The sequence below is a fragment of the Pseudorasbora parva genome, chromosome 16 (assembly GCF_024679245.1).
Source record: "Pseudorasbora parva isolate DD20220531a chromosome 16, ASM2467924v1, whole genome shotgun sequence".
NCBI lineage: Eukaryota > Metazoa > Chordata > Actinopteri > Cypriniformes > Gobionidae > Pseudorasbora > Pseudorasbora parva.
Window position 1 is genome coordinate 29,567,526 of NC_090187.1, and position 17,117 is coordinate 29,584,642.

General features: G+C 36.0%; 1 protein-coding gene across 1 annotated transcript in view; it reads left to right on the plus strand.

The window, feature by feature from the left end:
- The window catches only part of tmtc2b (transmembrane O-mannosyltransferase targeting cadherins 2b), a 162,657-nt gene extending 147,511 nt beyond the window's left edge, over nt 1–15,146 (plus strand). Inside the window, exons 11-12 of the mRNA XM_067420190.1 lie at nt 7,378–7,441; nt 12,818–15,146. Of these exons, the coding sequence (XP_067276291.1) occupies nt 7,378–7,441; nt 12,818–12,997 (244 nt within the window). The 3' untranslated portion in view covers nt 12,998–15,146. The remainder of the gene's footprint in view (nt 1–7,377; nt 7,442–12,817) is intronic.
- The last annotated feature ends 1,971 nt before the right edge of the window (nt 15,147–17,117 follow it).

The following is a 17,117-nucleotide window of genomic DNA, read 5'->3' on the forward strand; positions in this document are numbered from 1 at the left end:
CACCTGTCCCTAACCCTACCCTTAAACTGACCCACACCACCACACCTGTCCCTAACCCTACCCTTAAACTGACCCACACCACCACACCTGTCCCTAACTCTACCCTTAAACTGACCCACACCACCACACCTGTCCCTAACCCTACCCTTAAACTGACCCACACCACCACACCTGTCCCTAACCCTACCCTTAAACTGACCCACACCACCACACCTGTCCCTAACCCTACCCTTAAACTGACCCACACCACCACACCTGTCCCTAACACTACCCGTATCCCACCTCAATATCAGCAAAGGTGTTTTGCAATACAATTTGAACACAGTAAGTACATTGTACTTATTTTTGATGTAAGTACATAGTACTTAAGGCCACCTAATATAAAGTGGGGCCATGATTTTTATTTCTCTCTGTTTGAAATATTTCTCTCTGTTTATTTTGGTTCTGTTTGAGTGTACCTGTGAGTCTACGCACTGAGAAGAGTAAATGTCCAATCATATACACTAAAGTTAGGGGGTGTTCAGCCAAGCTTGAAATGCTGGTGTCAGAGAGTTATACTCACAAACACTAGTTATTCACAATCACGAAAGTTCATTATTTGCATGCGTATTAAAGCCTTGTCGGGTAAACATTTCCTTTGCGTTCTTATTAAATGTTTTACATGCGCATGCGCCTGTCAAACGCATTGCACGTGCGCCTGTCAAACACAGGTGATTACTTGACTAAGTAGTCTTACTGCGCTAATTCTGACAGATACACACAAGGTTAACATATATAAACACAGTCGGTTATGTCGAAAGTGAAAGTAAAATCGTGTGTGTCTGTATATGAGATGCGAGCACGTCGTGAACACTTGTCCTTAAAGGGACAGTTCACCTCTAAAATTATGTTAATAAAACAACAAAAGACAGAGAGAAAATCGCTCCCTGCTCTTGAATAAATAAAAAAACTTTTATCCAGTAGCTTTTAATCAATGTATATTTTATATTGAACACTGATGTTTTAATTTTACATTTATTAATTCAATTTCATACTACAGCTGTACAGCTCTGAGCTGCCACTGTAAATCTTTATAGCTATATATTTATTTTATACAATACACTAGGAATGTGTACAAGGTTTTTTTTAAAGTAAAGTTCTAAGTTTAAGTAAGGTTTTTCAAGTCTTTTATGTAAAATAAAGAAAGAGTATTGCAATAAAAACATTTTCTTCTTAACCTCTTTCTGTTCCTGTTTCCTATAGAATAGCAAAATAAAACGAACAGAACGATAAACCGTGGTTAAAACCGAGGTATTTATTGAACCGTGGACTAACTGTATTATTGCATCCCTAATATATATGTATTTTACAAACAAGATTTAAATTAATTTAGGTTTTCAATTCTTCTCCCTAAAATACAAATTGCGGTTCCACTTTGGCTATGTTCACACTATCAAACCAAATCTGATTATTTGTGTATCCGATCGGAATCGGATCTAAAATTTCTGATTGGCCACAGCCACACCGTGTATCTCACCTGTTTAAATCTGATTTGTTTATCCCATGGTGCTCTTTCGGTTTCCAAAATATCTATATTTGTTTATGTTGCTATGACGTTGAGTTCACAACATGGAGGGGTTTGCAATGCAGAAGTTGTCTCATTTACTACATAACTATGTAGATGCGTGGGATTACTGCGGCACAAACATGGGGACTGGCTTTATTCTGTTCGGTCGTCTCCGCCGGTTTCAAAACATGTCTCTGTTGTCATTTTCTGCTCCTCTGGCACTTTGCAACAACCCAACCTTGTTTCTGCAGCGACTTTTAGCATGTTTCCTATAACAACAACTGATATTTAAACGTGCAGTATGCAACTTTTGGCCACTAGGGGTCACTCATTCAAAATAATAACAACAGACGTACTTTGATGACGTCGGGAAAGTGCGTGGGCTCATGGGAGTTTGTTGTCATTGTCACTGTCAACCAGCGAATCTGGCATCTCCAGCAGAAAACATGTTCACTGACAAGGTAATTGTTATATTACATCTCTATTATTGTTAAGTTTAGTTACGGCTTTTCACTTTATATAATGTCAATTTAATGAAATAGCAGCGAGCTACCGTTACTTAACAAACTTATCAGTAGCGTTAGATAATGTGCGAGACAGAATGTTGTGCGGGCGGTCGCTATGTCAACACACCTATAAGTTGGTAGGCTATGTTGACATATTAACCGTGCATCATAATTTGAGTTACTCAAATTATAGATATGTTGACATGGCATCCGCGATTGTCGAACATTCTGTATATCAACTGTTCAATAAGGAAATACATTTCAATTTAGTTTATCATTACCAACATAAAACATAGTAAATGAGAGAACCAGCACCAGCAATACGTTGTTCATTGGAACACGCGCTGTGTCGCTCCCCACGTTCATCAATCATTCTAATAAACATTTATTTCGGAACTCAGAGATATATGAATAAGTAGATCATTATTAAATCGATATTATATGTAGCTAGTATTAACATATGATAAAAGTGACGGTCACCTTATATTAATTGACCAAGATAGTGGCATATTACCTTATGAAGCTAACGTTACCTTCTCCAGCTACATATAAAACCAATAATAGCTATTCCATCTGCGTTTTACACATGACATCATCGTGTCACCAAATATACGGATATAAATATACTTTTGAATCAGTTTTAAAAAGTCTCAGTTTCAGTCTCCAAAAACACAGAATCCACCTGTTTGAAAAGCCGATGCAATACAAAATGTATACGTATTTAGCTAAACTCGTCTCAATGTGGTCAAGATCGCTATGCAATATGCAAACATACAGCATGTTATGATTATATGATTATTATGTTAGCTGAATGGTTACTTAAATTACCTGTTTATTAAAACGAAAGCGAGATCAGCATATCTCTCTGCAGTCCGAGCTTGTCACGAAGATTTCGCCATCTTTCAAAGGCTTCTCCAAGGTTTACACGTCTCTTGCTTCTTCTACTGTCCCAAAATCTTCTCGGGTCATTTTTTTTCACCCGTACGTTTGCGCTTTGTTGAGCTGGCAAAACGTACAGGCAAAGAGTAGTCATGATCCATTATCGTACAGACTTTTTTATACGGGTGTTCCCCTTATACTGTCAGTGTTCCTCTTTGAGTTTGGCGGTTCCGCCGAGTTCCGCAGGAAGCAAGACGCAAACGTGGATATGACGTGAAAGACTGGCGACATAACGGAAATAAAGACACGGTCCGTGTCTTCGAATTAAAATATTAATTTCTCTGGATTTAGAAGTTAATTGGAACTGTCGGGATAATGTAAACACACAACTTTAAAAAATATATAACATAGATATAGTGATCTTTTATATTTTTAATGCTGAAACATTACATATTGTGCCTTTAAGAGAAAGTAAAAAAAACATGTGAAATATGATCAGAGAGGTCAGACTGAAACGGATTTCCGTTTTGAATAGGATTTCAAATTCGCATATATATGTAGATAGAAACAGATTTGTAAAAATCGCATTTGCTAAATCTTATCGGATCTTAAATCTGATATTTCTTAAAAATCCGACAGTCTAAACATACCCTCAATTTTCTACCATAATAATAAATCAGTACAAATCCAAAAAAAGCACCTTGTCCATTTAAATATGAATAGTGTAGAAGCCAGTTTTTTTTTTTGTTTTTTTTTACGTTGAACAATATTGGTCTTATGTTGCTTTGCCACTTTGATGTCCAATGTAATATTTGGATCCTGAAGCAAAACCAGCTGAGAACTGCTGCATTAGAGGATGTTTTTCTATCTCTTTCTCTTACTCTTTCCCCTTACCCATTTGTATGGATGCTTTCTTTCTATAGCAGTGCACCGCAGGACATGTAATGGAAAGCCCGCATTAATACCCTTGCCTCGAGGTTTCTGTTGAATACACTTCTCATAATTACTACATGGAGTTCACATGGTATATAGTTACACACTTCCTAAAAAATATTACAGCCCTTCAGCAGATTTTGCATGGGGCTTTATGCTACACGAAAACATGGTTGTTCATTTCTGTCTTAGGCCGTGTCCCCTGCCTTTATTCTGGCTTGCGGTCTAACTTATTTGAAGATCAGGTTCCTGTTGTGTTTGTCTTGGAAGGACATGCAGAAGGGTCTCAGATGGGGGGTGGATGTGAGCGGGGTGGGGAAGTACGAGGCCTCTTCAGATGTGCGCCGTTTTCTTATGGCTCTCAGGGGCCCGTCTGCACCGACAAGTTTGCTTCCTCACTATCAGTTTCCTTGCCCTCTTCAAACGGCCGCGGGTTATTCTAAACCCCAGCCAAACTGTGTCCCTGCCACTCTAAGGAAAAGCTACGTCAAATCGGACTACTTCCAAACAAGTTTTATATATATATATGTATATATATATTAGCAGTAATACTTTAAGAGGGATACATTTATAAGGCATCTTCTTAAAGAGGATTTTAGCGTTCTTACAGTCTTGACAGTCTACAGCACGCTAAAACCTTTTCCTTCATGTCGCGTCTCTAAATTAATCTCTTTTAAATCACCACTTTTGGAACAAATTCACCTCCTTCCACAATACATTTCAAGACAATTGATGTCTGATTTCAGACAAATTGCCTCCATGAGCATTGTTAACGTTATTATCCATAATCCATAGCTCTCTCTGTTTATTTTTTTGGTTTAGTTTTTTTGGTTAATGGATTTCTATAGCTTTGTACAATAAAAGGCTACCATTGAAGCTCTCGTGTAATGCAGTCTTAGATGGTTACATCAACAAGTCATGAATTCTTTTATTCTTTTTCTCTGAAGGTTGGTGACCACTTTGGGATGATGTGATGAACAGATTGTGGTGGGATGGAGGAATAGTTTTGGTTGCCAAAAATTAAACATTTGTTTTATTGTATTTTGGAGGTTTAAATCTGACCTAGGGAGGTCCTGTTGATGCTGTCTTTTCGATTTTCACCATATATTGCAGTTGTGGAATGTGGTCATGGAGACCAGTCCAGTCCTAATACTGTTGGGTTTTGACTTTATGCTGAGGGTGGTCACTTTCCAACTGATGATTATAAGGGAATTCTTTGCCCCTGCAGACAATTGTGGTTATGATCAAGTCATGTTTTATTGCGTGCATGTGAATGTGAAAATTACACGACTCGTCGTTTAGGAGGAAAGGATTGTAAAACAGAACTGTGGATGGTGAACAGTAACACATGGTTCTGCTTAAATGCTTAAGTCGACTGTTGAGAATCGGTCATCCCATAGATATTTGTGTAACTTTTTATCTTAGATTTTTATTTATGTAACTTTTTTATCTTTAGATTTTAAAAATAACTATTTTTATTTTTAAAAAAATTGAAAGAAAAAAAGGGCGGGCCATTAGGGAAGATGCAAGGTTCAAAAAGGAAGATAAATATATTATTCAAAATGGATACATCTAAATTAGATTTTTAAACTTTTAAATGAAGGCAGCTTTATATTTTAAGACTCATTTAGACTGCATAAGAAGAAAAAATCAATGCATAGAAATTATTTTATAATGTTCAATGTATTGAATAATTGAATATTGTAAATTAATTTAAAAAAATTGTCATTGTTTTCAAAGCGACTATTTTAGTAGTTTGCTTTACATTTTTATACTTTATTTTTTTCTTCTGCTGACCCCAAGCGACAGCCTCCCCCAGTTTCTCTTGAAGCCAATACGGAAGTAACTTAAACTGCAATTCATCGACTGGCCACTAGGGACAGGCTACAGAAGAGAGCAGAATCTCATTAAGCCCCATGTTAAAATGCCCAACTTTTACAGCAGAAAAAAAAACATATTTACAGCCTGGTACAAATTGTGGTTTTGGTTCTATTGTGTATATTGATTATTTATTTTGCCCTTCATGACAACTGTGAGGGGGGTGATTTTTTTTTTTTTACTCATTCGTTTACATTATATAAAGCCTTAAAGTTCTGCATAATTAAGGGCGTGGTTACTTTGAGTGACAGGTGAATAGCCATTTATCCGCTGTCTGTTAGTCATTGCGTCACCTCAGCTCCGCCCATGTCCCGCCTCTTTGCCCATTTTCTGTTAACCGGGCGATGACGCGCTGCCAAGATGGCAACGGCCAGCTCATCTCTACTTTACGCTTCAAAACTGCACTTCAGAATCCTATGGGTGAGCTCATGTCCATATTTACTTACGTCCATATTTTTTTACAGTCTATGGCTGACCCCCAAAAGCCGCCTGGACATCACCGCAATTTGAAACCGACTGATCTAGATTGGCTGTATTTATAAATAAGCCGCTCATTTTAAAAATCTTCCTGGTCTACTTACATTTTGTCATTACACCCACTCCAAACATCAGAATGCCAATGAAAACTTTCGTTAACTTTACAATATTTAAATTCTCTTCACCAGCTAATGACGCATCAAAAGCGATGCCACATAAATATACAGATACTGCAAAAACAATAGTACAAACACAAATTTTAGGGAATGACAGTACCATTTTTAGCTCTTCAAAATTCACCATGACCCAAACCATTTTTCCACACAGCACTTTATTTTGTCTTTTGTGCATTGTATAGCAGAGTGAGGGCAGGGAATTCAAATATGAGGAGTTGAGAATGGGATTAGGAAATGTCGCGAGCCAAATTCAAATGTGTGTCGCCCACATTAGCAACCGAGCATGTGTCTGAAATGCTGTCCAATAACTCTGGCCTTTTTTACCTATTCCATCTTCAACTTTACTTGTAGAAATTTCCTCCTGAATTGTATAGTAATTCTGTCTTCATTTATCTTCTTCCTTATTCATCTTTCACTCCCATGTCAAGGTTGGAAATGGAATGTTTTCCACAGACATAATTTATCCATCGTCTCATTGCTTGAATGTACAGTCCATCCTATTTTATACATTTAACCTTAGCTCTGTTCAGCAAAAACAATTTTGTTAAGGATAAGGTAGGGTCTATAAAACTCGCCAGAATGAGAAAAATGGTCATCTATCATAAATCTTCGGCTCTTTCATCATTACAACCCGGCCTGTCTTGGCCAACTGTCATTGTCTCCATATTGAACTCACTTCTCAAATAAAATATTGCTACCAGAAGATACATGTGGGTGTTTTACATGAAAAAACAAAACAACCTTTAGGTTGTAAAAAGCTAAAGATCTTCAAAGAACATCCAGAAGGTTGTAGGTCATGACCTAAGAAATAAGGGCAATTTTCTCTGCTCAAAAATTGTGAAGTCAGGCAGTTTTATAACCCTATTTGGCTCAGCTTTTCCATGGCATTAAAGTTAGTCAACAAATGGTCCCTGGTTTAATGGCCAGCAGTAAACCTGTGAGACAGGATGAAGTAACACACAATGTTTATTTGCTCTTTCAGGCAAGCCAGCCTCAATGATGCTGCTGAGAAGTACTACGGACAAGCAGCCAGCCTGAGACCCAATGTAAGTACCCAAGCAGCGCTGCACATAAGACGTGCTATCCGAACACATGGGGGTTGACTTTGATTGGTGTGACTTGACGGCTCCCCATAAGTTGTATCAGTGACCAACTGTACAAGCTCTGCTGGCGGTTTTGGGGTTTGTTTTCACAGCATCAGTCTCCAACTTTAAAGAGACGCAGTGTGTCAGAAAAGTGTACTGTGAGGTTCGCAAAACACACAGTTGTTTGATTTCTTTGGAATATGTGAAAGCGTTTGATGTTTAGTGTGCAGCTGCATGAAAGGAAGTTGCCTTGTAAACCAAGCAGAAGTGTAAAATGGTCAAATTAATGTTAAAAAAAATGTGACCCTGGACCACATAACCAGTTAAGTTGCACGGTATATTTGTGGCAATAGCCAACAATACAATATATTTTTTTCTTTTATACCAAAAATCATTAAGATATTAATGACTTAAAGGGTTAGTTCACCCAAAAATGAAAATTATTTCATTAATTACTCACCCTCATGTCGTTGGACACCCGTAACACCTTCGTTCATCTTCGGAACACAAATGAAGATATTTTTGTTGAAAGCTGATGGCTGAGAAAGGCTTCAGAAAGGCCTCCATTGGCATTCAGTACATTCCCACTGACCCACTCACAAGACCCATAAAGGCAATAAAGACGTCATTACAAAGACCATCTCACTACAGTGGCTGTACAATCATTTTACAATGTGACGAAAATAGTTATTGTGCCCACAAAAATCTAAATAACAACTTGGACCAATAGAGGCCTTTCTCAGCCATCAGCTTTCAACAAAACTATCTTCATTTGTGTTCTGAAGATGAACAAAGGTGTCACGGGTGTCCAACGACATGAGGGTGAGTAATTAATGAAATAATTTTCATTTTTGGGTGCACTAACCCTTTAGGTCAATATCATGTTCCATGAAGATATTTTGTAAATGTCCTAGTGTAAATACATCAAAAATGTATTAGTAGTAGTAATTGCTACTACTTTGCTTAACATTGCCGCGGACAACTTTAAAGGCGATTTTCTCAATATTTAGATTTTTTGCACCCTCATATTCCAGTTTTTCAAATAGTTGTATCATACATCAAGCTTATTATTTCATCTTTCAGATTATGTATACATCTCAATTTAAAAACAAAATGACCCATATGACTGATTTTGTGGTCCAGGTTCACAAATGTGAAGAATTTTTGGAAGTCTGATGGGAGGCTTAAACTTGTTAGGTGAGGTTGACGTTTAGATTAAGAGAAATGTTTATTTATGTATTATTATTTTATTTATTTTTTATAAAGCAGCAAACTGGTAATGAACCCTCATTAAAACAATGGTGGAATAAGTTAACCAGATTTTTAAAAAATATTATGTAATCATTTTATAGTTTATATATAATTTTAAGTATTTTCTGTTGTTGTTGTTGTTGTTGTTATTATTATTATATAAAAATAGCTATGTCCGAGTTATGGTTATGTATGCTTATAAAATTATTTGCATAACTTTATTTTATTATTATTATTTTATTTATTTTATTTAGAAGAAGAAAAAAAAAACTATATTTTGGTATGAAAAGTAAATTTACAAGTAAAGTAAAAAATGACCCTAAACTCAAGCCACTGTTTGAAACTAGCATTGCTATTGTGTTTAACAGCCTTTAGAGGTAATATGTGAACTGAATCATTGTTGAAATTCTGGCAAGCATGACTTATTTTTAAACTTGGCCAAATGAATATTCTGAATGTTTGATGTGTCAGCCTTGTCAAATATAGTATAGTGTAATTCCAGTGATGTTTAATTAATTTAAAGTGCACTCAAACTACATTACATCTACATTCTTTGCTAACAGAAACCCTGAATTTTTTTTTTTTTTTTTATTTAAGTATTGTACAGTGTCTGGACTTTTTGTCTACAGGGATGTTTGTCTCAGCAGCTGTTTCAACAAAAGTCCCAAGATCCTTTCCACATCTGGTACTGCTGATGCTGTGACTGCATGCCATGATAGTGTTGTGAGGGATACTGTGCGGTTAGAGTGTAGGGTGAAGAGGAAGGAGGGAGGTCAGGAAACTTCTGGAGGCCACAGCGGGGCAGATTCCCCTCCACTGCTCACTTCCTCTCACCTGACAGTATCTAGAAAAGCTCTATGTTGTGGTGATGGTTATCCATAGTTTTTGGCTGTTAAAGGCACAGGACCTTCTCTGAAGAAATCTAAAGTCTTGGGTCTCCACACACATCTGGACAACTATCAAACATTGCACCATTTTCAAAAGTGTACAAACACAAAATATGCACATGTAAATATAAGAGTTGGCTTGACTTGTAAATCCGTTTTGTGAACTAAAATTAGGAAGTTTTTGGAGGCTTTTTTTGTTACATAATATAAAGCTGTTTTTAGGAGTAACAGGGGTAACACCAGGAGTAACACCGTTGACAGGACACATTAGAAGGAAAATAAAACTCTCTTGAAAATTATAACTTTTTTTTTTTCAACAAACGTAAGTACAAACAATTAATTAAATTTAAAAAAATGTAATTGTCAACTATGTGAATCCTTGTCAACTGTTACAGTTGACAGGTAACACGGTTGACAGGTAACACGTTTGACCATTTTAGGGCATTGTGCAAACTGCTGGCCTTGGACTAGTTAGTAGGTGACCTTGATTAATTTATGTTTCTATATTCGTTCACTACACATTTATAAATATAATGTGACTCAAGTTCACCAGAACATGTTGATAACACAGAAGGCGGTCAATTAATCTACTCTGTGTGCAGACAATAAGATAGATCACATATTGAAGAATATGAAGTTATGACCTACCACACTGTCATTCAAATTTCCCTCCAAACAAGGAATGACATCACCCTGATGTTGGTCTTTAGAACAAACCATTGATGATTTATAGGGGATTTTATAGGGACAAATATTTATAAGAAATATATACAGAAACAGCATTTTAGAGCTAATCTGAAGAGCAAAACCTCACATTTACTAAGTCAGACAGCACAAAAACAGCAAATTCTAATATAGAATATGCCCTTTTTGCAAGATAGGAGATAGGTATCTGTTAGATTTTTGTATTGAATTAATAAGAAATGCCCCTGATATAAAAGCGACCATTGCTTGAAGTGAAAAGTTATTGACATAATTTTAAAATTGATAATTGAGTCCACGGACATGACGTCTACCCCTAATAGAATGACTCATATATGAATCTTTTAAATTTTCAAATAAACTTTTTTGTATTTTATTTTTAATATTATGAAATGTTTTGGTTTAAAATTAGAATAGGTACCTTTCTGATTAATCCATTACAGTTTAAACCAAATGATGTATATTTTGTATATTATGTATTTTTGGTCATATCAAGTGTAATTAACTACACTTACTATAGGTTTGGGTTAGTATAGGTTACTATACTTTAGGTTTTACTATAGTAACCACATGTAATCTGTGTAACAAGGGCACTAAAATAAAGTGTTACTGAATTTTTATATTGATTTTACATATTTACATATTGGTTTTACCAGTATTTTGAATTACACATTTTATTGTGTTTTAGGGTTAAACGAAATGTCCTGGCAGGAAATTACCAGTACATTTTCTGTTTTTCTAAAGATTTTTTTGATACTTGGAGCTAGTGAAAAATTTGCTGAATATGTCTGAATATATTGGGTTTTGAGAGGAAGGTATATGTGTCACCTGAGTGCAGTTAATACCACAGTTTGCAGTTCATTTGTCCCTCAGTCTTGTTCTGAGGTTTGACTTTTCTGTGTCGGGTCAAATAGCACTAATATATTACTTGTGCTTTGTGTAATTTTACAACGATCGTCTCTTTCTACTTTTCCGTGTGGAAAACCATGGCAGCTGGCCTAAAAAGTCAGTTAGTGTAAGTTTTACTCTCAAGAGTGTTAAGATAATATACAACTCGTTCCCTTCAGAGGTGGCAAGTGAAGCATGTCCAGAAATGGTTTTGTATTAAATCACATTAACTTGTATATTTTAGACATATTTGTGTTGAAATTTTGGTGCTGCAACAAATGTGTTTTGAATGTCCATGTAAGAACTCGTGGTATGTTGGATTTAGTTTAGGTTCATTTTGATTTATGCATCTATTGAAATCTCCTTATGTGAGAAGAATCGGCGTAGACAACATATTGTTTCCATTGAAGCCTGGTGCATTCAACATTACTCATGTAACTCTGACATAAGTAAAACAGATGATGTGCATCCAGGAGAGTTATGGACTGTAGAATAACAGAGTTTCTGGTTAAATTTATCGACATGTGAACCAGAAAACATTTCAGAAATGCCAAAGAGTCGCTTGAACCTTGGTTTGTTTTAGAATAAGCAGGCAAAACATTTTATTTGCTTCCATAAGATGCGGTCACATACTTAAAGGGTTAGTTCACCCAAAAATGAAAATTATGTAATTAATTACTTACCCTAATGTCGTTGGACACCTGTAACACCTTCGTTCATCTTCAGAACACAAATGAAGATATTTTTGTTGAAAGCTGATGGCTGAGAAAGGCTTCAAAAAGGCCTCCATTGGGATTCAGTACATTTCGACTGACCCACTCACAAGACCCATAAAAGGCACTAAAGACTTCGTTACAAAGTCCATCTCACTACAGTGGCTGTACAATAATTGTACCAAGCGGCGAGAACAGTTTTTGTGCGCAAAAAATATCCAAATAATGACTTTATCTGCCAAGATATTGTCTTCCGTGTAGGTCTCGGACGTGAACTCACGCGATAGCGGCTCTTCTCCTCTTCCGGGTCATGCATTCCCTATGATTCGAACGGCAGAGCTGCGTCATATTCTCGCGCATGCGTCGAGTTCACGTCAATAATTTGGTGGATTATGTCGTTATTTTGATTTTTGTGCGCACAATAACTATTTTCGTCGCATTGTAAAATTATTGTACAGCCACTGTAGTGAGATGGACTTTGTAGCGACGTCTTTAGTGCCTCTTATGGGTCTTGTGAGTGGGTCAGTGGGAATGTACTGAATGCCAATGGAGGCCTTTCTGAAGCCTTTCTCAGCCATCAGCTTTCAACAAAAATACCTTCATTTGTGTTCTGAAGATGAACGAAGGTGTTACAGGTGTCCAACGACATGAGGGTGAGTAATTAATGACATAATTTTCATTTTTGGGTGCACTAACCCTTTAAAAAGGTCAATTTTCATTAGTGTAGAGATGTATGAAGCACGGCTCACACGGAAGTAACTTCAAACCATAGACAACGTGGTGAATTCACACGACCAACGACCAACTTTTCTCACACAAAACACATTACTTTTAAAATGTGACCACACTTTCAAAGTTACTTTTTCCTTAAACTGGTGTTTTTTTTTCCCCCACAGTATCCGGCAGCCCTCATGAACCTCGGAGCTATTCTCCATCTCAATGGCAAACTCCAAGAAGCGGAGGCTAATTACCTGCGAGCCTTGCAGCTGAAGCCGGACGACACCATCACTCAGTCCAACCTGCGGAAGCTGTGGAACATCATGGAAAAACAGGGCTTAAGGACCATGGCCCCTTGACTTGGACGCATTTGATCGAGCACCTTCTCTGAGGTTCTAAAGGAGATGTTCTCTCTGAACTCTCAGTAATGAGGTAATCGGCATCCTAGGGCTGACAAAGAACATCTTCCAAACCTGGGTTACCTCATGGGATGCTTATGCGTGTGAGAGCTGCTTCGTCTGGTAAAACGGAGACATTCTAGAACATTCTAGAACTGCGGAGCTCCTCGGACGTGTCGGGAGTCCTTAACTTGAAGTGGCCCATAGATACATACTTGAAGTCTCATGATAGATTAGATGTTAATTAGTCAATGCTTAATAGTCTTGAAGGGCAATATTTGCCCTGAGACTGAGAAGGAATTGAGAGTGCTACAACCCCCATGAGGCTATACTCTGCATGTACAGTACATTTAAATGTCATTTCTCCATTCATATGATTGGAATCATTAATATTTAATGAGCACATCATGGCTGATGGAAACGTGTAGACGCAGAACAAATTCATATCATCTAAACATCATCTACATAATTGGTTAAATAGGCCAAGCAAGTCTTTCTAACTGTAAAAAAAAAAAAAAAACGAATCATGTCAAAATGATTGATTTGTAAGGTTGTAGACTTAGGGTGTTCACACTTGTCGTTCAGTTGTCTTGGTTCTTTTGGTCTGGACCAAAAAAAGAAAAGCATTTAGTCCTGATTGGCTTAGCATTCACACTGTCATTTTTTAAGACCGAAATGAAAGATACAGAAAACAAAAATGTATTTTGAAACAAAATGTAAAGAGCATCCAAAACAATGTTCTGAGGTAAAAACACTTCTATTTTGAATATATGATAAATGAGTTTATAAAATGTGTAAAGGAGTCAAAACAGCGGGAGGAATTCCTCCGTTGCTCACAAATGCAAGGGGAGTATGTTTCTGACACCTTTACCAAACTGTAATGGGCAACGTAGCTCTTAAGACGAAAAAAACAGGTATGCCTCAGCATTCTCTCCTTTTTAGGGTGTTTTTGGTCCGTTTAGATATCTTTGGTCCGTGATGCATTCATATTTCAGTCAAACCACATTCCCATCTTTTCAGCGTTCTCAGTCCGCTTGTTTGGGTTCGGATGCCATCGTTCACACTTAATCAGTTGAACTGGGCTAACAGATCAATCGCACCAGAGTTGATTTAAATCAAGCCAAACCTGTCAAGTGTGAACACACCCTTAATGACACTGTACATATGAGCACAGATGATATGTGAAGTTTGGTTTGGGATGCAGAATTTTTAGCGAATGCTTTTCACGTTCCGTCAACATTTTGTCAATTCAGGCATGACACAACCACGACAAGATAACAAGTGGTCGGTAACTTCTGGGATCAAGAAATTGGATCCGTTTGCTCTATCTCGCCAAAAACGACAGGAAAGGAGCATTCAATAAGCTATGTAGCCTAAAGGAAATTAGCGAATTGATTTTGCAAGCTTTGCCTTACTTTGCAAAAAACTGTTCTATGACAGAAAGATTCAGCGGGTTTGAACTCCTTGTTGCGTTACTAATAAAAATGCGGATGAAAAATGTTCATTTGTTAGAATATCACATTTAGCAGGGTGTGTTTATTCACAGTTACACAACCATTCAAAAGTTTGGGGACAGTACGTTTTCTCTCTTCGAAAATGACTGTAAAGATATTTCTAATGTTGCAGTCATTTTTAAATAAATGATGTTCTTTTGAACTGAATTTACTCAAAAATATAACAGTTTTCAACATTGGTTTTTTAAAAGAACAGATTCTTGAGCACCAAATCAGCATATTAGAATGGTTTCTGAAGAATCATGTGAGACTGAAGATTCAGCTTTGTCATCACAGAAATGAATAACATTTTAAAGCTGCAGTCCGTAACTTTTTGCGCTCTAGTGGTTAATAAACAGAACTGCACTTGTCTTGCGGAAGAACACTGCAGCCGGAGCTACTTCTCTCTGTTTATGTCTATGGCGAGTCACACAGAGACTGTGCTCCTCCGCAGCGGTACCTACCAGTCTGGCCTGAAATAGTCCCAATATAAATGCTTATTATAAGTGTACCATAATGATTAAAAACATGGTTTCGAAAAGGGATTCATGTTGTACATTGTCATTGTATAATATTTGTAAATCTTGAACACAAAAAAAGTTATGGACATCAGCTTTAAAAATAACTTACAATTTAAAAAACGTATATATATATGTATGTATATGTATAGGTGTGTATATATATATATATATATATATATATATATATATATATATATATATATATATATATGTATATGTATAGGTGTGTATATATATATATATATATATATATATATATATATATATATATATATATATATATATATATATATATGTTTATATATGTACTGTAAAACATACTTTAAGTTACTTAGTTACATACTAAGTTACCTGGTTGCCTTAAAATTTAAGTTAATTGAAATTAAATCTTTGAGTTAATACAATCCTTTATTCCAATAGGTTTAAAAGATTTAGTAAGCATATTGCATAAAAAATTATTATTTGTAGTAATCCAGTGAAACATGCCAAACGTGCTATGTTCATGATTTATCACCAAAAAAAAGTAATTTATGTGGTTCAGATACAATAATATTTGGAATTTCTATTTATTAAACCATTTTCCTTCATTGTATAATTCAGTTTTTTATTTTATTTTAATGAACGCAACATTTTAAGGCAAAACCAGGTTACTTACATTTGTAATATTTTTTACAGTGCAGATGAGGCTTCTTTCCAAAACCGTTTTTATCAAAATATCAAACTTTCGAATGGTAGTGTTTATTAGATCTGAAAATTGGGAACGGTGGACATCAACTTGTTCTGCGGGTTCAACAGACCGAAAATGGCAAAGTTTTGACTGGTAACTCCTAACCAAATACAGATACTTTTACTTGTTGCACTCATCTAACAATATACAGCCATAGTTTTGTAAGGGATTGTTTATATGTAATGTTGGTTTAATATTTTTCTTCTATGAGTGTATAAATGGAGCCTAATATATACAAAATGACACATTACACAGTTTGATGTTGTTGCTCAAACAGAAAACGATGAGCCAGAATCACGATATGCGAATTACTTTCTTTTAAACTTGTTTAGTTCATTTAGCGATTACTGTTTCACAGTTTGTCTTTATTCCATGCTTGTTCCTGATTTTTAACTTGGTGCTCTTATTTGGTGATCCCAACTATTTGTTTGTTTGTTTGTTTGTGTATTTGTTTGTTTGTTTGTTTGTTTTTGTGATATGAGCCTTCTCAAAAAAATGTAAAGAAACAGTGGAAATTCTGACAAAAATGAAATTCTTTCTCTATTTTCTCACCCTCAAACCCTTAAACATGACTTACTTTCTTCTGTGGAACTCAAGAAAAAAAAGCATGTATCTTTTCCATGCAATTACAACGGAGCTTAAAAAAAGATGAAAAGCGCCATAAAAGTGGTGCACAACTCATGAGCTATATGCCACATCCTCTGTATATGATAGCTTTGTGTTGGGAACGAATATGGGAATCTCATCTAAACCACTTTTATAATTATAGTTCTCGTTCATTGCAACAGCATGGAAATTGGTATGACACGGGGGTGAATAAACAACAGAACGTTCATTTTTGGGTGAACTATCCCTTTAAAGTCCTAACAAATGCCATGTCGGACAGCTGAGTCAGTATTAACTTATTCCTTTTTGTGTTGTCTTGATGGAAAAAATACAACAGCTGGCTCTGTGTTATATCAAAAGTGTATAAAAAAAATGGCCCTTTTTAAAACACATTTTTTCGCTGAACTAATTAATCCATTGTTTCATTGAGACGTGTGTAATGGGAGCATTTTAAAGGGAATAAACCCAGAATTTGTCATTGCATTCGTCTTGATGGTCTTTCAGATGATCTTGTTTCTTCACATTTCACATTCTTCACTTCTCTTGTCCTCTTTTTCCTTCCAAAGTTACTGAACTCAAATGCAAACAATAACTCAATACAGTCTGATCGTTCTAATATTAATGAATATTAGACCGATAGAATAGCAATCATGTAATCATATATTAAAAGTATATTTTAGCCAAAAGTTAGAATCCTGTAATTATTTACGCACCATCATGTCATTCCAAATCTG